General features: G+C 38.1%; 1 protein-coding gene across 1 annotated transcript in view; it reads right to left on the reverse strand.

Moving 5' to 3' along the window:
- Positions 1 to 276: 276 nt before the first annotated feature.
- GRAMD4 (GRAM domain containing 4) overlaps positions 277 to 22997 on the reverse strand; it is a 49025-nt gene continuing 26304 nt past the window's right edge. Inside the window, exons 4-18 of the mRNA XM_026046387.1 lie at positions 21114 to 21175; positions 18797 to 18929; positions 18295 to 18320; positions 16505 to 16596; positions 14852 to 14943; positions 13836 to 13884; positions 12997 to 13068; positions 12123 to 12166; positions 11918 to 12027; positions 10525 to 10679; positions 6765 to 6912; positions 6240 to 6333; positions 5063 to 5147; positions 3460 to 3528; positions 277 to 2430 (exon numbers count right to left, since the gene is read on the reverse strand). Of these exons, the coding sequence (XP_025902172.1) occupies positions 2329 to 2430; positions 3460 to 3528; positions 5063 to 5147; positions 6240 to 6333; positions 6765 to 6912; positions 10525 to 10679; positions 11918 to 12027; positions 12123 to 12166; positions 12997 to 13068; positions 13836 to 13884; positions 14852 to 14943; positions 16505 to 16596; positions 18295 to 18320; positions 18797 to 18929; positions 21114 to 21175 (1333 nt within the window). The 3' untranslated portion in view covers positions 277 to 2328. The remainder of the gene's footprint in view (positions 2431 to 3459; positions 3529 to 5062; positions 5148 to 6239; positions 6334 to 6764; positions 6913 to 10524; positions 10680 to 11917; positions 12028 to 12122; positions 12167 to 12996; positions 13069 to 13835; positions 13885 to 14851; positions 14944 to 16504; positions 16597 to 18294; positions 18321 to 18796; positions 18930 to 21113; positions 21176 to 22997) is intronic.

A 22997-nucleotide genomic window follows, 5' to 3' on the forward strand; every position in this document is an offset into this window, starting at 1 on the left:
CCAAAACCACTGTTCTGATCAGAGTGAAGGTATAAATTACACTTGAAAAATGATATAAAAATAAGAAAAAGAGCATGCTCTCTGTAAAAAATATAGTTTTCTGTTCCTTCAAAAAAAAACCAATAACTGCAAACACATCCAATTTTTCTTAAGACAAACTGAATGAGCCATGAAAATCTATTTAAGTTTTATATGACATTAAGCGATTTTAATGCCTATTTGGGAAGGAAACTTCTAGAAAGGAAAAAATCTAACAGTAATATATAATTTGCAAAAGGAAAAAAAGAATTATTTTGAAGAGGCTTTGATGAAAAAGTTCTAAATCCAAGAATTTTACTTAAACATAAAACCTGCACATGCAAAGTGAAGAAAGTATAAATTGTTGAACTACGTCCATATTAGCCAGCGGTAAAAGGGATCTTCTACGAACTTCACTTACATCCTAACTTTTCAGGTCCTAAGGCTCACCGCACTTAAGGAGGTGCTAGAAATTCACCAGGATTTATAACTTGGATCCACCACCTCTTTCCAGGGCTTGTAAAAACATATTCACGTGCTACTCTAAATGGAGAGCTCAAAAATTTGACAGTCTGTTCATTAAGACAGATTCTCCCCCATACTTATTCACAACTCCATTTAGGGCACTGAGCTTTACGAGGATCAGCGTTTCTCTTTCTGAACAAGACACAGTATTTGACAGTATTTCTCGGTATCAAGTTAATGCACTTCACTGCCAAACTGGAAGTTATCACAGTTTGGCTATGACCTTCTTCATGATGGATGCATTTATGGAGAGACCTTAAAACCTCTGCTAAGAGTTAAACACTCTTTGCTGCTTGACCCTGATCTCCCTCCTTCATTTTCCCCTTCTCCTACACAGGAAGAAAATCCCTTGTTTTAAAAAAAAAAAAAAAAAAATCACGGAAATAGGTCACATTTTCAGATGAGATTACATTCCATTGTTTTTTGAGACCTTTCTTACAAGGTCTGGGGACATACACACCACTCAACTCAAAAGACATAGTGAGGAACAAGACCTACAGGAAGGTTTACCATAACTCCTACTGTGCTTTTAGGGAAAATGCAAATAAAATTCTAAATCTCTCAGACAGGTGCTATCCTATGGAATATAAAAGCTCTCTAATATTGAAGACAAAAGGTCAGTATGTGCTTTGTTGCTAGAAAGGCCTGAGAGAGTTTAGAATAGGAGAATGGCCTTCCTGTTGTATCTGGCCATTGGTTCAGTTGTTGCTAATAATTAATTTTGCAAGGGGAAACACAGCAAAGTACCAGTGCCCCTCAAATGCTTTGAAAAGGAAATAGTGCTTTCACTTGCTACATTATAGAGTTGTTTTATTGCGAGGAAACTCAAGAAAAAAAGCCTAATTAAAAGCCATGTCTCAAAGCTTAGTTTGAATATAAATTATTCCCACCTCCAACACAACAAGCCAGCAAGTCTTTTATGCACTAACATACAAATGCCTTGTACATACATGTACAATAGGTTGAGCCCTTCTAGGACAAATACCTACAGAAATACAAATATATGATGCCTAACATTTTAGGAACAACATTTTGGTGCCCTCTTTTATAAAAAGTATTTCCCTGCCTTCCTCCCTCTTACTTTGGTTAATTAGGAAAGGAAGATAATAATTAGAAACATTTTCCTCCAATTCACTGTACAAAACAATTTAAATCTCTCTATGCAGGAAAACCTGAACCAAATCAGACTGTTAAAACACCCTTCTGCAATGCCAGAATTAGCAAGAAGGAGTTATTTTAAGTGCACATATCAATACAGAAATTCTAAGATGTTATTTCCTTGGTGTTGCTTTCAGTTTTAACAAAGAACTCAATTGAGAACTCAGAGCTGAAGACAGACTGCAGGCTACTGCAGTTGCAATTGCCAGATCTCAGGAAAAAAAAAAAAGGCTTAAAAAAAAGCTAAAAAGAGAGATTATGGGACAAATACATCTCTAGTGATATCAGCGTAGTTAAGGGAATGAATCTGTTTCAGTCCATTATTCAGTCAGATCTCTGAGTATCTTCCCAGCTTTTAATGTCAGTAAATAAACATTAAAAGTGCTTAATGTGCAAGGCTAATAGTGATGATAGCACTTTCACTGTTTTGTTTTTTTTTTCCTTTTTTTTACAAAAACCTTAAAAACAAACATGAAGGCATATAAAAAATACACTTGATTTATGTAACAGATAGAATAAAAACCACAAGACAAGAAAAATTATTGCAAAATAGATGAGGATGTTCTTTTTCTCCCACTGCCAAGTTGTAAATTGAGAAAGTTTCTTTAGATCTTCTAAGGTAAGGTACTAGCTCTCAGTGTTTGACGATGCAGAGGTTATTTTCACATATTGGTTGAAAATTGTCTCAAAAGCTTCATCTCTATGTACCATGGCACCAAACACCAAAGGCTAAATAAAATGGAAAAAAAATACGTTAGTCTGTAAAAGAAAAGTTTTTCTCTAGGTATGTTTTTTTGTCATAGGAATGTTTTTCATCATAGGAGATGAGCTGTGCTCCGGGTGCATTGATAAAAGCTTAAGAATCCTTTTATTTATTAAATCTTGGGTGTATGTCAGAGATTTTAGTATTTCCACTTCTAAAAACAAGGTCTAAAGTATAACTGGATGATATATATATATGTATATGTATATATAAAAGAAACATATATATATATATATTAAAAACTGCATATAATACTAGCAACAGGAAATATTTCCACTCTATTCTTCATGCACTCAACATACAAAGTCTTCCTAATTGGTCTTCAAATTATTTTAATCAGTTCTTATTACTTTCAACACACAGGATATTTATTTAAAGTATATTAAAATTTTAATCTCTTTTAATTAAGTACTTTTCAGTATCAAACTGAGTAGAAAACCTGGTACAACTGTTATATGAATCAAAAAAACAAATTTTATAAGTGATTGCTTTAAGATAAGATTCAGGCTTACTAAGAAAAGCTTGCTTCTCCGAAAGGTATTCAGGGCTTAAAGAAGCTTAAGTCTTTAGCAGAGCAAGTCTGAAACAGGAAAACCATGGATCAGAGGATCAGGCCCTTTTTCCCAAAGCACATCACTTATGGAAACCACTCCTCATCCTGAAATGCTGTTGGGCCATCAGGTTTTAATTTCAGATTGCACTGCAAACCAGGCCCCATGCTCTTCATAAAGCATGTGGGGGACCAGTCAATGGAGAAGTGAAATAACGGAGCAGAAAGGAAGAAGCCAAGCACTCTGTAAATAAATAAGTGAAATGGTCCATGGACAGTTGCACAGGCCAATGTTTAATTCATTCAAATTCCACAACCAGCATTGAATTTAAAATGCCAAACATTGGAATTAGGGAAAAATTAAAGGTATTTATGTTAAAGCTAAGCACAAAGACTAAAAAGCCTGGAAGCCAAGCCCAGCGATACCATAGAGCTGGCCACTTACTTTTTGCGTAGACAGTGTTGAAACAGCAATTCCCATCCCTGATCCCGGGAGGACAGAGAGTACTTTATACTAGAAACAACAACAGAAAGAAGAATCCACTGATCAAAGTTATCTCAGGTAGTGAACAACTGCAAGAGGTGCTGAGAAGGTTATGCAGTTCATCAATGGTAGATCCTCCTGCCCTCAATTAACGTGTCTTTATGAGGAACAACAGCAACCAAGACACTGTTCTCTGACCCTCAAGTCGATGGACACAGCATCACTCACGCACATTTGGCATCTTAGGCACATCCTGGCACATAGGAGGAGGAAAATCTTACCAGTTTTCCTTCTCCTATACACAGGAGCCTGTACACTGGAATGGCCCTTGGTCTCAAACGGGCTCTCCGCTAAAAGGCTATTGCCAAGGGTGGCTCCAGCCAAGACTGCCATGGATTATACTGGCTACTTGGTGCTGTGGGTAACAACTGGCCAGGGAACTGGAGTAGTAGGGTATAAAAGAGTGTAGTAGGGTATAAAATAGTGTGTGCCCATGTGTGCAGCACGGAGGGGAAGCGCCAAGCTGGCCTGCTCTTGTCCACCCATAACTAAAAGCCAACTAAAGCAGCACATTTCTGTGCTTGACTGTGAGATCTGTTTTGTCGTCGTTATGAAACTACAGACACAAGAGGCACCAAAGGTCTGCTGAACAGCAAACCAGCGTTACTTTAAGTTTGGGGTTTAAAAGGTATCCAGATTGAATTAGGAATTCCAATGAGGATGCTTAATTTTAGCAGAAGCCACCTCCTTTAGAGACAGCTGATATAAGGAACTCATTCACAAGGCTGGGGACATCTGAATAGCAGAAACCGGACCCAGGTATTTCTTCTGCACAACCCAATTCAATTTGCAGCCCTCATTGCTGCAGGATGTACTGGAAAGCAGTGGGGTTTTTGTTTAAAAATAAGACCAGTTCAGAGAGGGTAACAAAAAACCAACATTAAACTCCCAGTGGCACAACGTATCTCAGAAAAAAGCCTGATGATTGTAAAGTTGATAAAATTCGATCAGAAAAAAATGCTTTGTACTTGCCATGCTTCTAAACATTCACTACTGTTTTTGTTATATATGGGATCTAAACTGGACAAAATTCCTGTCCGAATCCATAAGGCTATTTAAGTGTTTTACCTTTCTCCATTGACAGTAATCCTGAGACATTTATTTCAAGATGAAGCATCTATAGATACTGACAACTGAATAGAAGTTAAAAATACAAAATTCCTGCTTAACCAGTGTTTATTAAAGCATACAGTCTTCCAGTTAACACAAGTGTTAAGGTGCAATGCAACTTCAAATTTAAAATAAATCAGGAGTTCAGTAAACCTTGTTTTATACTCATACGAGTATCAAATTTTATACTCGCAGGAGTTTGCATGTGGTGAGTCCAAAAATGACTAAGCAGGCCATTCTACAAAACCTTGACTGAAAAATTACACACCTTGTTATAAGAGTTACCAATGTCACGCTTCTTTTTGAAATGGCATAAACACAAAAGCAAAACTTGAACAAAATAAGTTTTGCCTCTACTTGCAAAACAATAAAAACAAACAAAACCTAGACTTACCTTCTGAATATCTGTAATATCTGTTAGCTTTATAACTTTATTTCTTTTAGACGAACCAGATTTGGAGCTTTCAAAGCACAAGTAACTGCAGAAAAGGAAATAAAATGCTCATCTTCACACAGTATTCTAAACCAAAGCTGTTAATATCCTTCCTTTCACTTCTGAAGTTTGAAATCTCACAGGTTAAAATGATTTCTTTTTTTGAAATTTGATATTTCAATTGAAATTCCAACTCAGGTATAGATTGTAAATTAGAACAAACATTCATAAATTCATTAATTGGCTAATTTAAAAGTCTAGTACATATTGTATGCACACAAAATTCTTATTTTTATATTACTTCACTGAATGTTTAAACCTTGAAACCTGTCAAATACTTTAAAGATACAGAAGGCAACTGTATCTTGAAACAGTTGAAATAACAAATCTCCCAAATCTTATAAATCTTTTACTCTCCTTAAAGTACATGAATGGAAAATACTGCATTAGTTTCATGTTATTGTGATGGGAACAAAAGCGCAGATTTCTAAATGCTGGAAAGTGTTCTCCATCACTAGATGGCATTGCATACAGATTAGCTTTACTTTCATTCATTATATACCACAGGAATTTCAGTGTACAGAGTCCAAACAGTATTGGTAATTCTTATTCAGTATAACAGGAAATAGAGAGGAAAGATTAAAAAATAAAAATCAAGAATAGGTTTTGAAACTAAGACATAAATTTCTGTTTTCTTTTGTTGCACATAGTTTCAAGGAAAATAAGCTAATGCTTATTTAGCAAATACTCTTAAGTACAGCTCTCAAAAATACATACAGTTCTTTCAGTTTAAAATATGGATATGAATATATATGTTTGCGCATACACACAGATTTAGCATGCTTTCTATGTCAAGAACAGCAGCTACTCACAGCTGACTATATAAAGCTATTCTTTATTCCGGTACATGAATTTCCAAGACACTAACACATTCCATTAGCTTTAGTATTCTCTAGATTTAGTCCTCCCCCTCACATGGTGCTCTTTGAGCACCATGCAAAGACATTTTATACCTTCTTATCAGAGGTTCAGAGGAGTGTAGCTTCAAAATATTATTAAAGGACTACTTTCAGATTTACTTTTTGAATAAGGATGTTGCTTTTCCTTCCTAAGGAAGATGTTGAATGCAATGACTCACTTTTCTGTGACATAAAGAATCCCATTCCTAATGTAGTCTGTAGGCATCTTCCTATCCCTGTTGATCAAGCAACAGCGCCAGCCATTTTCACACACTAAAACAAACATAAAAAGAATAAGGAAAGAAACAGTTACTACTCCCAGAAGTTATGTTATGAAACAGCAGAAGCACTGAGAATGAAACTTTAGATACTTGCAACAAGAAATATCTACAAAGCAAATCTAAAGAAAGTATTTATAAATAGAAACATATTTATTTCAACACTACTTAAAAAAACTATTTTTTTAAACTACCACATAGCTGACAGTCGTACTACCATGGAAGGCATGATAGGCTGTCTTCTTCCAAAGAACTCTATGGACGTGGAATGAAGAAAACTTTCTCCAATCATCCTAATTTAAACCAAGTATTTTTAAACAAAAGCTTATTTTTGTACTTAATGCAAAAGAGGAAGTAATCTTTAAAGTGCACTCAGCTTTTCAGAAAAAAATATTCTCCCAATGTGGCCTCCAATTGTACAAATACCTGCTAATGGGCGCTCATTTTCTGACAGGTTAAAAACTTCATGGAAATTGCCTCTCTTGGTGGTATGAAAACGACTGCTGTCTTCATCCTTGTTTATTCCAGCTGGAGCGCTTGAGCCTACGTAACTTCTTGATGCTGCTGTTTGAAGCTGTAGAAAAACAAATATGATTGCAAAATTTGAACAGCAACGTTTAGATTGAACTTTTAAAAATAGCTTGGCTAATGGTTCTTCCTAAAAGTAGGTAAAATTGCAATTTTCATCGGCTGCTATACCAAAATGCTCTAATATGGCATCTGAAGATAATCTACTACCCTTTGATGGTCTTTGCAGAGTGAGGGCATGTGATTAGAAGCATCTATATTAAAATATTTTTTTTATGAAACTAAAAAAATATATCTGATTAGATATAGCTAAATCACTGCACACAACTCACATTAATATACTAGCAGTACTACCAAGAGTTAATGTATTATCAGTACTTCAGCTTGTCTTCAAGAGATAGACCAAGCCAATACTGCATAAAATAAATTAAGAAACAAAAGAAAAAAGAAAAGAGCAAACAAAGAAAAAAGTCACACAAAATTGCATAAACTCATTATGAATACAAATGCTGAAACTGAAAGGCAGTTTTCCACGCTGCGATCCATACCTTTTCATGCCCTGACAGCTAGCAGGAAAAGAAACAAACAACACAAATGTGACAGTGACAAAAGAAAAAAGTGAAATCTATTTAACAGTATAATACACAGAATAAAACATGAACTGAGTGAAGCTGCAAGATCTTACTACTCACACACCAAGAAACTACACACAATGAATGCAATTAAAAAAAATAATAATATCAGTGGTTAGAGCACACTGGTTCAATTTATTCAGGTTATTTTAGAGGCATTGATCTTTGAAGTTGATTTTTAAGAGTGTTTGGCATATGAAATAAAGCTGGAATGGTTGTCAGAATCCTTAAAAAAGTAACGTGGAGCTCTCAGACACGAACTACCAATGTAAAAATCCACTTTGTATGAGCTCCTGAGACCGAGTTGTGCCTATGGGAGGGCAGCAGGAGGCAGTTTCTTTCCCCAGGCTCGCTTGTCTTCGCTCCTCTACTCTTCACAGTGGCACCACATGACTCTAAAGGCTGTTTTCTTTGTCATGGAAATGATAAAAGCCCCATTCTGAAGGCATTCACACGCATGTTGCCCTGTTAAACAACTGGCAGCCGACAAGGGGGAGCTCAGGCCCGGCCCTCCTGTGGGAAGGCCCAGGCCCGTTGGAGGCCAACCAGCTCAGCTGGGTGTTTTTCCAGCCTAAGTTGGTGGCACCCAACACTTCACAGGATTTAGCTCTAACAAAAGAAGCCCAAAGCAAATGAAAAATACGGGCTGCCATCACTGGCTATAAACCAGGCCGACAAACCAGGCCAAACAAAGGGTATTTATCAGCTGGCTTTTGGGGGTACTGTAGTACAATGACGTGGCAGGGCGGGAAAAGAGATCAAGAACATTGGTGTTGACAGCAAATGTTTCATGGTGGCTGTGCTATTGCCTCAGTTACTGCCTTTTGCTTTGCCCTTAGCAATAAGTAAGCCCCTGGAACCAAGGAAAAAAAATTATCCAATGTTTTGTCTGCAAGTGAAGACCAGCTGAGCTTTCTGGAGGCTTTCTGGGACAAGGGAGAGATTTGGCTCCATGTGCCAGTAACCAGGTGAAGTTCCATAGCCCGGCACATACGGCAGGTCAGGCAAGGGATTTAATGCTTTTTGCTCTGGAACACAGTGTATTCTTCCTTTGGCTGCTCTAATTCCTTTGTATCCATAATGTAAAGGGACAGAAGGGATAGTTAAGCTTCAGCACCAGACCCTATTCCGGTGGCTGGGGATGGGAGGAGGAGGTTTGCCCTTACTAATCCTTCCAAAAAGGGGAAAGGATTTCCTCTTTAACACAGGCAGCTAATTTAGAGATAAACCAGTAATTTCAGTAATAATCACCAGTAATCTGGAGACTGGCTAACAGGGCTCTTGATGTGTTGATCTTGAGCTTTTGGCATATGACTTTTACCCATATGATATTGTGCCAGGATTGCTCCTGGAGAACAGAGTGGCATGGCCAATAAATACTGCATGGGGACTAAATATCTTTACAGTATCTTACATACTGTTTAAAGAAAGGAAGCTGAAGCCAGTGCACATATACTGACATTGTATGTTTTGGGACTCTGTCTTTCATAGGAAAAAATGAGAAAACCTGTTTGAGATGTTTTTGTACTACTAGGTTCCCAGAAATCTCTCAGTGGGTAAGAATGCTGATTTAAAAATTGAGACCAAGCTGATGCTTTCAAAGACATTTTGAGGTGGATCCTGCATTCCTGCACATCCTTTTCAGGGAGAAAAGCCAACCCTGACACGTCAGGTACAGCAGTCTCAAAAACCTGGCCTACTTGTCAAAACTTCAGCCATAAGGAAGAGCCAGAAGGGACAATTACTCTCTCGTTCATGGATTCCAGTTCAGCAACTCAGAGCTTCTCCCACCCTAAGGCACATCACTGACACAACTAGGAATAACCTTCCTGAATGATGAAGTGGCCACAACGATCACAGAATGTGAATGACAACCTGGAAGCTCTTGAGGTGCCAGAAAGGTTTAACCCTATCATCTGCAGCAGCAGCAATGTAGGCTGCAGGCAACAGACATTACAACTCCGTCCAACAGCTCACTGATTTCTCTCACCTTTTGGAAAACACGAGCACTTTCAAATACTTTCTACTTCCTTCTGAAAAATCAAATGGTGCTGTGGTTCTCAGCAAACTCCCACCACCTGCTCTATCTCCCCCCAAACCTGTATTTCTTCTTCTTGGCAGGTTAGCCACGGGCTCGTGTGTTTAGCCCTTTGCTGTCCAGCTGGAAGGCAGGCTGAGTTACTGGTAAAGGGCAACACACTTTAGTTAGGGAGTTTTGACAGCATTCAAATACCCTAGGAGAGCAATTAGATACTGTGAAAAGCAGCATTAAGTAAATAAAAAAAAAAAGGGCTTAGACGGAAGTTTTACTACTGTAAACACTGACAATCTCATGGATATGGGAAAGCACGACTTGTTTTTAAGTTACCATTTCAAACTCCAAAGTAGAATATTTAGGAAAGATTTAACTATCTGTTTTAACAAAAGGAAATTTACTTTTAGGTGTACTGACGTATTGAAAAGCCATTACTCATCACTACACTAAAAGGTCATCTATTACTAATAACCATAAGACATAATACCTAAAGCTGCAAGTGACTTTATTACATCTACTAATGCTGATCCCATTAGTAAGATACCTACTGTACTAAATCTTTTTTAATAACTGCTCTTAAATCCACATAAGCAGCTGAATCTTCATTAAATAGAACATATGAGAACAAAGGTGAATACAAAAAGACTAAAATTTTGATATGAAAATCACATAAAATGTATGTTACGGACATTAATGTTAATATGGATAGTTCTATTTTCATAGTAATTTCTGTACTTTTTGTATATAATTTCCAGTATTTTAAAATAAAAAGATCCTTTTATTATAAAAAGTAGAATCAATACAAAAGCTTTGGATCTTGAAGGGGAAAAAAAATATTTTACAAACTGAATACTAAGACTTAATTAACCTTCCTTTAATGTGCTCTAGTCACTGGGGAGAAGGGGAAGGGAAAAAGGGATCTGATTTTCAGACGCTAGAGAGAGGAGAGGGAAAAATAGAAGAACAAGAAAAAATGAAGTATTATTGTTACCCGTCTCGACACTGTAGCATTAGATCTTTCTTTGAGCTGAGGATCTGTGGGTAGACTTGTCCAGATGATATAAGGAGTATCATACTTAGCTCTAAGCCTGGGACATCTTTTGAAGATAAAGTCAATAAGGAAAAACTTGATTCCAGCATAGAGACCTAAAAAAAAAAAAAAAAAAAAAGGTCGCATTAGCAAGGGATGTTTTAACTGGTGTTAAGAACCCCACGGTTTTTATGACTTTTTAGCAAGCTCACAAATGAACCAAATTCTGTAAGTATCACAGTGCTAACCCATTCTCTTCGTTTTAATATGTTGATTCTTCTTACAAAGAGGGCAGGAAATTATTTTCCTTTCCTTCCCCTACACAGGTAGTCTTCCTACCCTCACAGGTCTTTTCATTACTTCTAGAGCTTCTTACTAGACAAAAGAAAATTAAAGTAGCTCTAATATAAGTTCCGTAACTGTTTGCAGCATTCTGAAATCACAATATACTTCTGAAATGAAAACATATTCCAGAGGATTCAACTTTGTGGTTCCCTGCATAAATTTAAATGACAACAGAGGGCTCTCATGCGTTATATTAAACTCCATCTTCCAGCTGAGCCTGTCTTCTTATCTTATATATTTTCTTTCCTCTGCTGGTTAGAAAGTAAGGGGCCCAAATATTCTCTCAAGACTGTAACGAATGTAATTGAAAGTTCATTCTACAAATTAGAAGAATAAATTCCTCACACATATATTCAACTGCTACACCAAGCAAACCTACATATATGTTTGAGTTAGCACAGCGATTTGAAGTTGAACAGCACTAAAATTAATGCTCGTGCAACCTCCTTATATCTTCAGAGAACAGAAACAAGAGCTCTTGGCTCACAGGACATGGCCTCATAGAGAAGATGGTCTCATACCTTAGTGAAGCCCATTTAATCAATTCTAAGTCAAAAATTCAAGTATCTGCAAATTCACCCCTAGTATTTTATTCAGCCTATCCTCTAAAAGTAATCACATTAGTCCCTCCACTTTGCCCAACACTATCACATTCACATCTTCTATGCTGTCCCACAGATTTCATTTGGAAGGAATTGTGACCCAAAATCCTCAAAATAGAAGACTTTTTGGCAGCCTTGTAGCCGACAGTCTGAAGGCTAATGGCTCATCATAAGCTAACCCACCTCAAGGAGCAAAGGCATTATCCTGTCCTTTTCTATTGCAGTACATATTTAGAGATGATTTAAACTCCATGTGACAGAAAATGCTAAGAACAATGATGATACTTTAAAACACTGCGTTATTTATTAATGCAGTTTTCTTTCTTAAACTCCAAAATTTCCCCTCCAAAGAGCATGCCATGCTGTAAAACATTAGATGTGGAATGTCAATTATTTATTGTGTTTACCCATTGCAAGACCAATAATCCTGTAGGGCAAAAAGCAGGATGCAATAAAAGCTGCCCATAGAGTAATGTAGAGCTTCTGTGTTATTTCTGGCTGGACCCACATGAACAAGCTGAAAGCAAAAAAAAAACAGAGTTTTATTACCAGCTTGCCAGCGTTTTCAAGTCTTGTTTTATGAAGAAAAACGATTCAAGTCAGATAACTTACTTTTTTATTTTTTCCAGTATGTCTGCCATCTTGCCAAAAAGGTTCTGCATAAGAAGTGAGAAAATTAAGTCCAAGTTCTGGTGATAATTTTTTTTTGTTTATCCACATGATAGAAGACAATGGAGTTACCATATAGAGGCGTTTTTATCTCATGTGTTCCACAACTAAATAAATACAGAATTGAATAGCAATACTCAAAAGACTTCCATCCAGGGTTATATTTTGTTCTGTAACTTATCATTGTTTATTAGAAATAAAGGAAGAATTTACCCAACATCACTGTTTGGACAGGAAAGTATTTGCTGCTGTTATTGCAAAAGTTTTGTATTAAGTTATCAGAGTTTCTAAGAGCTTCTGAGAGTAGGTGGCAAAATGGGAAATTTGGTCAAACATTTTGAACACTGAAATTTCAGGAACTTTGCAAGATTACTGAGTCCAAATGTGGGACTATCATCACCTTTGGAAACACAACACATAGATTTTTAAGAAATCCCCTTAAATACTTATGCAGGAAGTACATAATTCCCCCATAACCATGTATGCGATAGCCATTGCTCAAGGTGAACAAGGTTATCCAGTATGTTTCTTGCTGTCCCAATACCTGTAAGTTTCCTTTCCCCAAAGAGACTCAGAAGATGCTCATGAGAAGCAATGACACTTCCTGATGCAAAGAAAGGAACTAGCAAATTGATCCTGGTGCTACTAACCTGGTGCTAAAAACCTGTGGGCATTTTATTGAGACTTCTATTACTTAGAAGACAAGGTAAGAATATATGAAAAGTACTGTTTGTACTGTGGCACAACAAGATATTTTGAGAATTAATCTCCCTGTTTCTCAGGGAGCAGCAAGAGAGGTCTGAAAACAGTACAGTACCTGTGCTTTCTGAGCCACATCTAGGACAAGCTGAAACTTTTCTGACACTGTCAGGTCCTCTTTGGGAGGTTCCTTCGACAAAAAAAAAAGAGAGAGAGAGAGAGAGAAAAGGACAATCAATTAATCTGCAGCTCAGATGAAATGGTTGTTTTATAAAATTCTTGTTGTCAACTCAAACTGTCAAATCCTTCAACATTCTTGGCAATAATAATCTCCTTTTAAACAGTCTCTGTACTTACCAAGTTCTTGCCCTTTTCCTCCATGGCTTATGCATGCATACTAATATGAAACTGTGAAAGACCCCAAAAGTCTTTCGAGCAACACAGCTAATGGTTTTCAGTCTAAGACCACACACTTAAACTGACCTATTTCTGCTTTAACACAGAACTGTCACTTAATGTTTGTACATCTAGAACTTTTTCAAATATTATTGGTCTTTTAGGAGTAACAAAATTATCCAAGAAAAAATATCTCATTAAGCTTTAGGAAAAGGTTTGAAATTCAAAGAATTCTACCCATATTAATAATTAGTAGAGAAAAAAATGGGCAAGAGTATATCACAGTTAGGATAATATGGCAATTCGGGTAGGAAGGAACCTTCAGAGGTCATTTAGTCCAACTTTTCCTTAAAGCAGAGTATATAAGTATTACTTCCCAAATGTTACAAAGACAACTGAGTAATTTCAAAATGGTACAAAGAAACAGATCAGGCTTTCTGAAGGTGATTCTACAGGATCTCACTTTTCCTAAACTGGCATGTAAGGATTTAAATGTGAACTGTGAATTAGAAGGTGCAACTTCTAATGTAGGTATACAGGTCAAACTGACTGAGGACTTACCATGGGTTCAGACACTTCAGGCACAATGCTCCACTGTATTCTCCAGCCCCTAAAAGTTATGGAAACAGTTAAAGAGATGATACTTTTTATCCACTTGTCAACACTGATTATCTGTAATAGGTCAGAAGTCATGTTCTGCTTAAAAAAATAAAGCAACAAAAAACCTAAAAGCTACAACAAAACAAACTACTTAAAATATTTAAGTTATTTTAAAATAGCATTAGTTATAAAGATACTGCACAGAATGAGGTACTCTGCTTGGAGCTTTTGCAATAAAAGTGAACTGCATGCCCAGAGTAAATGACTGTGATTTGCAATTTTTTAAGGCAAACAAAACAGTACCAGCTATTCAGAAGCCTATTTTCTATGGAAAAATTTCAAAGAATGAAGTATTACTCAGTAAGTATCAATTAATAAATCAGAACATAATATGCCCTAGTGTGCTTTTTTTTTTTTACCCCTTGATTTAAGGTAAAAGGCTGCAAGCCTACAACAGGATTTTAAATATCCTCCAAGCACTAGAAAAATGCCTCTTAATAAAACATATCTTCATTTTAAATGGGGACTGGATATAGAGATGAGATACTTCAAATACAGATATGCCAAGAGTCACGAGAAGAATTAAACTGCAACTTTAGGCCTAGGTGAAAATTTTGCCTAAGAAAAAGTAATAAGTAATAAGGTGACATATTCCAGCTAGTACTGCAGGAAAATGCTTTTATGGTAGAATTTTTAAATGTTGAGGTATTTGTTTGAGAACTTGCAGTATTATTTATGATGACCCAAGTCTGTGGAAATGAGGTACAGCAGTCAGCAGGGTCAGGAATAACCCCCTAGAGCAGGCAAAAATTACAGAAATCAAGTAATATAAAATAGGCTACTGGAGCTTGAAGTTAAACCTTTTATTTTAACTTACAATGTAAGAAAAGGTACTGGTTTACAATTCAATACCAAAATCACAGAACAGCTTTCAAACACAGCATTACAAGAAAATAATCTAGTATTTAAGTAAATACCTGGCTATGAGGTAATTTAGGGACAACCTCAAAATTGCTAAAAATAAGAACATAGGAATGGCCCAGCCATGCCATACAGCATTCATGTAAATCTGCAGATTAAGAAGAAAAAAAGGAAAAGAAAGATTAAACACTGAGGTGCAGTGAGCTGTACAAAACAGAGCAGCTTCTGCCTGGGCAGCTCAGGACACAACCCTGACCACAAACGATGATGAATGTGAGTGACCCCACAACTGATTCACGACATAACGTCAACTGAGTTCACTATGGAAAGTTGAAATCATAAGACTGAACCAAATCTCAAAGAAATAACATTTAAATAACTCTCAGATGTGTGAGGGGCTGAATTCTTCCAGCACTGCAACTGATGTGATCTAGAAATTAAATTTAAATTCCTAAGGCTGAATCTGCTGTAAGACCATGATGCAGCCCAGCTTGACTTAGGTCAACCAAAGCAATCGTGTGGTAGAGGAATAAGAGTTCTAGCACTCAGCCACTTACAGGAGCAACAGGATTAACTCTCCCTGTATTACTTCAGGTCAATGAAACCCCTAATTCTTTACCAAGCTTAATAAGATTGAGAAGGAGATAAAAAGGCTGCAGTACAGATCTTGCTTTGCCCAACAACTAATAGATACAAAATGTTTCAGAAGGTATTTGTCCCTTCCTGAACTTGTGAAAACATAGAGCGTCGAGCTGTTCTGCTCCAAGACATAAAGTGTTGTAGACACAACCATAAAATGAAACAGTGCTCTGGCTCCGAGATTCCCAAGCTTATTGAACAAACAGCTCAAGATGTTCTTTCAGCTTTTATCTGGAAAATGTTTTGTTTGTAGGTGTGGAGCGGACCAGGGAGAAGGGACTATGAGAAGCACAACAGAAATCACTATGAGAAAGCCTCCTCCTCCACGGTCCCTCACCAGAGCAGTGCAAAGCAGCAATCAGTTAAGGTTGGGGTGGGTTCATGGAATGAACAAGTGGGTGTCATTTCCACACGACAGGTCACGTTGACAAAGTCAGTCATAACTACTGATTAATAATCAAAAACTTTGACATCAAAATATTTCATATATATTATAAAAAATAATTTAGATTATTTAATAATTCAAAAGAAAACAACGCAAAGCCCAACTAAGTATTTCTATCACCTTGCACTATGGAAACTTTCTCCCACCACCCCACAGCACTATTTTTATTTATCTCAAAGACATGATTTCTATCCATTACATTTCACTCAAATCAAGGTATTCAGACTCTTATCAACTAGAGTGATCCTAATATTGAAAAAAACACCGATAGTAGAAGACAGCTTCTTATCACACGCAGCCTCTCATAGGATTTGAGCCCTAGACAACAAGAGATTTTGCAGAGGCTGAAGTTCAAATTACAGGTCTGGGAGACAGGAAGCAAGAAACATGGGGACAGTGCCCAGATTCTTACAAGTTATTTTATCTGATGCAAAACTGTAATACCAAATAAACCCAGAATCACACAACTGAAATGGTTTTGAAATATGAATGATGTGTGAATTGCCCAGTATTTTGAGTTATATAAAATTACACTATTTGATTTGACCTAAATTGTAACATAACCCATACTCAGAACTTTTTAATTACCGTATCTTATTACTCCCCAAAGAAGAAGATAACTTACAATAAAGGCAATAGCAGAAGTGTAGATAGAGTACCAGTCTGATAAGGCAGAAAGATTCTTCACAAAATTAGTAACAGGTTTGGCACCTCTCTCTAAATGGAAGTGGAGAAGAAGGAAAAAAAGCCACAATTGTTAGGATTAAACAACAATAGTTAAATGACAAACAACCAAATTAGAATTTTACAGGAATATCCAAGACACCAGGATATGGTAATATCCAGTAAATACAAAAAAAAGGATTACCCAAGTAAAGTAACAAATAAAACTTTAAAAACCAAATCAGTGCAACTTAGCAACCAGGGAAGCAGTACGTTTCCAAAAATGAAGCATTATTCAACACAAAGGTTATCTCTAAGCTGCAAGTATATGGGCGTGAGCAGCAGGAAGTTGAGAATAACACTATCTCTACCAGGACAGGGTAGGTTCTGTCAGCAACCTGCTCTGAGCTCTGTACTAGTCATTTTCACTACCCCAAAACCTCAGCGTAGGTCAATTCATCCTGGTGTAAGACGAAGCAGATGAACCTGAATGCAGCTCCAAGCCACCAGGTGACCAGCTGCCCCTGCTTGAACTGCCTTCAACCCTGGCAAGGAACCTCCTGGCTGCATTTCTGCCCACGCACTGCTGGCACCGCTCTGCTGCTCACCCCTGTCCCAAGCCATAACCCCAGAGCCCCCCATAACAGGGCCCTGTCACCTGGAGCAGCCGCCTCCAGCCTCTGCAGCCCTCTGCTCTTCCCGTCACCGCACAGGAGATGGATCCTTCAGGGAGGAGCGTTGCCCTCCAACATGCACAGGGCCAGCAAGAGCAAGAGGGCTGCTCTTTTTCAGCTCTCTCAAGGCTTGTCCTTTACCCTTGCTATTCCTGCATGTTCTTTTACTGGTTGTGCAAACCGTTTCGGGAACACAAGAAACAGGAAAAGGCTCCTGCAAGGAGACCTTTGCCTTCCTTGCTGGAAAACACTGATTTTTTGCCTTCACAGCTGAGAAGGCTCATCTGGCACAGAGGCCAAAGAGTAGCGCCGTGGTTCACAGCACAGTGGAGAGCTTTGGAGGCCCTGGCAGGTTCAGCTTGCAACTGAGCTCTCCTTCATGCCTTCCCGACAGGACATAAACAGCCAGGACCCATTTCCTTGAGCATCAGCAGCACAAAGGAAGCAGCAGATGAAGCCAGCGGAAGGGACCACTCAGAGCAGTGCAGGAGGTCACCATCTCCAGCAGCTCCTCTTGCTGCTCTGCTACACCACCTACGATGGTGACAACACCTGCAAAGCCCTGGGGTCAGAAGGTGCTTGAGGGCCATGGGTGCTAGTGAGGCACCCCCAAAAAACATGATCTAACATTTGGGGCTCTCCTAGTGGGGGCCATTCAGAGCTTAAGCTTAGAGCTTCCTATTTTTACAACTACTCGTATTTTTACAATGCCCTTTCACCAAGGAGAACAGGAGAACTTTTGCTACTAGAGAAATACCGCTCAGAATCTCAGTTTTAGTAATTAAAGGGTCATCCTGTTCTCACTCATTGCATGTTTACACATTTTAATTAATATTACATGTTTGGTACAGGAGATACCCTATGTAATTCAAGATTTCAAGCAAGCCCCTACCACTGCTCCTGCCTGTAAGTTATTTTGCATCCCAACAAACATTAATTCGGGATTTCAGAAGCACTTTTGTTTATGAAATAGCAAGAGTATTTCAAAACACTGTATTTTTACATGCAGCAATCTTCCCCACAAGGTCACTAAGAACTATTTTTATTTCCAAAATATAAAACACTGCCAAATACTTACTTAATCTTCTCATATTTTCAGTCAATCTGTAAAAAAGCAAAAAAAAAAAAAAAAGGAAAGAGAAAAGAAAACATGGATGGAAGCAACTTGTTAAACAGATAAGCAGTGAATTGTATTAAAATACAGCATTTGGTGTCTGGGATACAATTGTAAATTAAACTTGGGCACATGAAGCTTTATCCCTTATGAAATGTGTGTCTGGTCACTGCTACAGCCGACTTGCATCAGACCAAAAATTGAAAAATAAAAGTTCTCCTGTCTAACTAAGACTTTGTTCTCTGTCTTCAAGTGATACATGACTCAACTCCCAAAATATCATTCTACCCTACACAGCAGATAAATTTCAAATTTTATGTCTCAGCCAAGGCATTTGGAGTTGACAAATGGTACCAAAACTTTGATTTTATTACATTTTATGTAAACACTTGCTCAAACTATGCAAAGGTTGTAAAGAACTTTGTAAAGAAGCCAACAGTTGCCTACAGTAGCAGTGCAGCGTTACCTTCTAGCACTGAGTGGTTCTTCTGTTTCCACTGTATTTTCCTCTGGCTGAAATCTGAAGTCCTCAACATACTCCCCAAATTTGTCATAAAACCACTTCTGGAGTCTCGAACACACTGTGTGACTACGCTTATCTAAAAGAAAAAAAAAAACACTATATATTAGGACAGTATCAGAAGATATCTTCATGTAAGTCTGCATCTGATCCCATATGATGTTTTCTGGTTGCGTAGCATTCTTTGTAATGAATTTCTTGTCATTCACCAACACTTTTCATGGGAATCCACAACACAACTTAGTTTTCCTATCATTTTGTGGCAACATGAAGGTCTATATGGTACAAAAAGTAATATATGCATCTATCAAGACACACAGTTCAGTGAAGATAGGGGGAGTTTTATTTCTGGAAATCAGGCAAGTTTCCTGTCCTTTCAAATGAGCCCATACACACAGCAGTGATACCCTGTCAGGTAGGGTCTAAATTTCAACATTTGTCTCTTTAGCAGCTTGATCTCTAAACTGTTACCCGGAGAGCACCACAGAGACCCAAACTTGTATGTCTAAGATTGCTTGTCAGCCAGAAAGTCGAAGAACTGCAACTCTTAATTCAGAAAGTGTTCAAAATTCAGAACGGAAATGCAGATTTTTTTTAATATCTCTTTTTGTAAGTTAGAGGAAATTTTCAGTCCTTTATAGAAAGAAGAAGTCAAGCATGTAAAAGAAGAGTAAAGGTGGTTTCTGCTTTCAGGAGAAGCTTTGCTCTGAGTACAATACCTGGAAGCTTTTTAAACACAAATTACTTAAACATCTTTTAACAAATGAGAATTTCTAGCAACAGAGTGAAAATATTTTCCGGTTAAGAGGTTCCTGTAAACATCAGGCCGACCTAAATCTCTGCATTTTTATTGGGCTGAAGGGTAATTTTGAAGGAAAGGAAACATAAACCAAGACACTCCTGTGGAGAAAACGAGAAGACCTCAGAGCCAGAGCGACAGGAAGGGGAGGCTGCAGCTTGAGCAGGATTCTGCAGGAGACCTTTTACAGCCGCCTGCCAGCCGGGTGTGCACGGCGAGGACGCGAGGGCCTGTGTGCTCTGCTTCCCTAAAGCAGGGCAAGAGAACTCAGGCTGTCTATGCTGCCTTCCATATAGCGAATATATGCTCGTTATACTGCCTGGAAAGTCTTATATGGCAAGGTGTACATGCTTTCTGTATGAGTTCTTTTCAGCCACAGATAAATCTCAGCGGAAAATGTGGTAGGGTGAGGCCCTCAAGTTTCAGGCAGTGTGGATGAAAGCTAAGAAAACACCTTGCTTTATTTCTGCCTCAAAAAGTCACTTCTTATAAGCGATAAGCAGTCTATCTTTGATAAGTAGGAACAGGGACAGTTAGGTCAACAAAACAGCGTGACAAAGAGGAGACTGGTGACAACTACAGCCGGCCCCAGCTCAGCACAGAACTAGGCAAGCTGAGGATGTGTTTAAGCAGAGCTATGAAAGGCTGATCTGCCACCTACAGCTGCTCAAACCACCCTTCTAAGCAGATAAGAAAAAGACAGTCATAAAAAAAAAAAAAAAAGATTGCTATAGATTAAAGAATGATAATGATTATCTAGAAAAATAATGAATTTAGTGACCATTCACAGCTAAGACAAAGTTTGCACTTGAAAATAAGACAGGAAGTCTAAATTTCCCATACGACAATACTGTGGATATAGAAAGGATAACATTTTGAATACACATCACATACACACAGAAGTTATTCACATAACAGAAACTACTGGCATTATGGTAGTACAGAGGGAACAACTCTTATTTCAATTTGCAGTTTTAAAAGTCTGACACGTTTCCCTCAGTCAACAGGTTGGGAGGAAAATGCTGAAGTGCAGCAAAAGACTGAGAATCTGCCTGCACTCTTAGTGCCTTCCAATATCACTATTTTATTCAATTCATCCTAAGCAGCAACTTGAGAAATGAGGGAGGCAGGGTAGATGTGCAAGAAAACCAGGAACACATTTAAGCTTATTCCTTCTGAAATAATTCATCTTTTCTTTTAGAAAAGGCAAGTATTACCATTAATGACATTAAAGCACTTCTGCAGTGGGGAATGAGAGCATCTTTCTTGTATATCAGAGCTGTCTTCCAGGTAGTCAAGGATCAGATAATATACGAGAATTAAAGTTGAGCAACAGCCTTCATTACATTTCTAAGGGTCTTATAGAGCAATGTCAATTCTTTATTCAGGTCTGCAAAACCTAAATGCAGAATCATATACAGAGAAACTGCACAACTGGTCTTTCCTTCCTTTGACCAAGATTACCTGTTCCATTGGCTTGAGGCTGTGGCTTTGCAGGTTGCTGAGCTGCAGGCACCTCTTCTGCTCTAGGAAGAAAAGGGAAACAACGTGAAATACTGCTGATTAAAATCTGTATGGCCACATGTAAAGGAAGGGAAGAACTTTGAAGGCGTCCGTGGCCGAGCTAACACAGACATAACAGAAAACCAAGCTTGTGCTTTATGGCAAGAATCAAAATATTCATTGCACTTAGAGACTAGGGAAACGCAATATGCTGAAAGGAGAGGAATGTTCTAGTCAATTCCAGTCACCAATAATTCATTTTCATCTCACAACTATTGAATATTTTAATACGTTGCCTGCTGCATTATTAATGTCTTCGTATTGTGTATTCGGTGCAATGCCCTCCAGGAGGGCTCCTCCGAGCCCTGCCTTTCCTCACAGGAATAAATGAGAAGGGATCCCATACTGCAACCTGACAATCAGTACTCTAGAGCAAAAGCAATTTAATGCATCAACCTGCAATGCTGCCACTGCTATTACATTCAAGCACCAGTCCTTCCAAGTGGAAAAGCAAGGGTCAAGAATTATTTAAAACAATACACTGTAATGTCTTGAAATGCACAGATGTCAACCCAAGATGCAAGGATCTTTATTTTTTTTTCCTGAATGTAAATAAGAGACTGAGACAACACACTTCATAAACATAGGGCAAGGAGCAGGCACTAATGGTCTCATCCTTCACTGCAAGTCAAGAACAACATTCTCATTCATTAAAAGTGAGTGGATTTTGGAAAACTTATGCAACTTTTTGCCATCCTGCAATGTGCAGTTCTTAAAATTACATCTGACTGCCCATAGCCTCCAATAGCTGAAGTGTTCTGAGCACATATTAGGCTTTAATCCAAAAGTCTGTAGCCATCTATCCTACAGGGAAAAAAAAAATCTAATGGAAAAGCAGCTTTGATAACACCATCTGCAACAAGCTCTGTCTGACATGGAGTTACATGATTGAAAGAAAGCAGGAATGCTCGAAGCAGAAACTGCATCAGGCACACAGAGCTTCATCACCACTCCTTTATCAGACAACATGGGTCCTGTATCCTTCACTCCTCCCAAAGCGAATCAAGAAGTAGACAGGGCAGCAAAGGGAGAGCGAGAAGAGGGATGGCCTAAGTACGGAGAGGATTATGGCAGTGGAGATGGATACAAATCTGCTCTGCTGTTGCTGTTCATCCAAAGGCACACGAAGGAAAGACCTTGCTGTATGGGACAGATCAAAAGCCAAGCAGAAATGCACACACAGAGCCTCCAAACTGGTCTAAAGCCCAGCCCTACAAACAGCTGAAGACCACAAAGGAATGGACTCTTGTGGAAGGAGAGCCTGTACAGGCCAGGTAGCCCAGAGATTGAGGAGTTTCAGTTCAGCATCAACAAACCAAGACCAGAATGAATGCTACAGAGCTGATGGCCACTTCTCAGGTCTCCCTTGCACAAAACATACTTAGCTGGACTATTAAGTAAAGCAGAGTGTAAGAGTTCACGGATTTTATCACATTCTTGGTCCTTGAATACACTCACTTCTTGACTGGAAAACAGCCCAGATCTAATTCCCTCTCTGTCCTTTTAAGCACTCACTGTATTTTATGAACTTTCCACATTCTTGACCCTTTCTAAGAGGAACATTTAGAAATAACTTAGTGACTTCTCAGCTCTAACTGATCTCTGCCAGTGTGGAGCAGCTGAATTCCTCAGGTTTTGCTTTCAAAAGCTGCTGCTCTCACACCTCCTCAAGACTTTTCTACACCACTTCTAACCATTCCTTCCAAAAGCCACCTGAAATTCCACCTTTTTTTTTTTTTTTTTTTTTTTTTTTTTTTTTTTTTTTTTTTTTTTTTTTTTTTTTTT

Source organism: Nothoprocta perdicaria, unplaced genomic scaffold, assembly GCF_003342845.1.
Source record: "Nothoprocta perdicaria isolate Ctin4 unplaced genomic scaffold, notPer1 scaffold_44, whole genome shotgun sequence".
Lineage (NCBI taxonomy): Eukaryota > Metazoa > Chordata > Aves > Tinamiformes > Tinamidae > Nothoprocta > Nothoprocta perdicaria.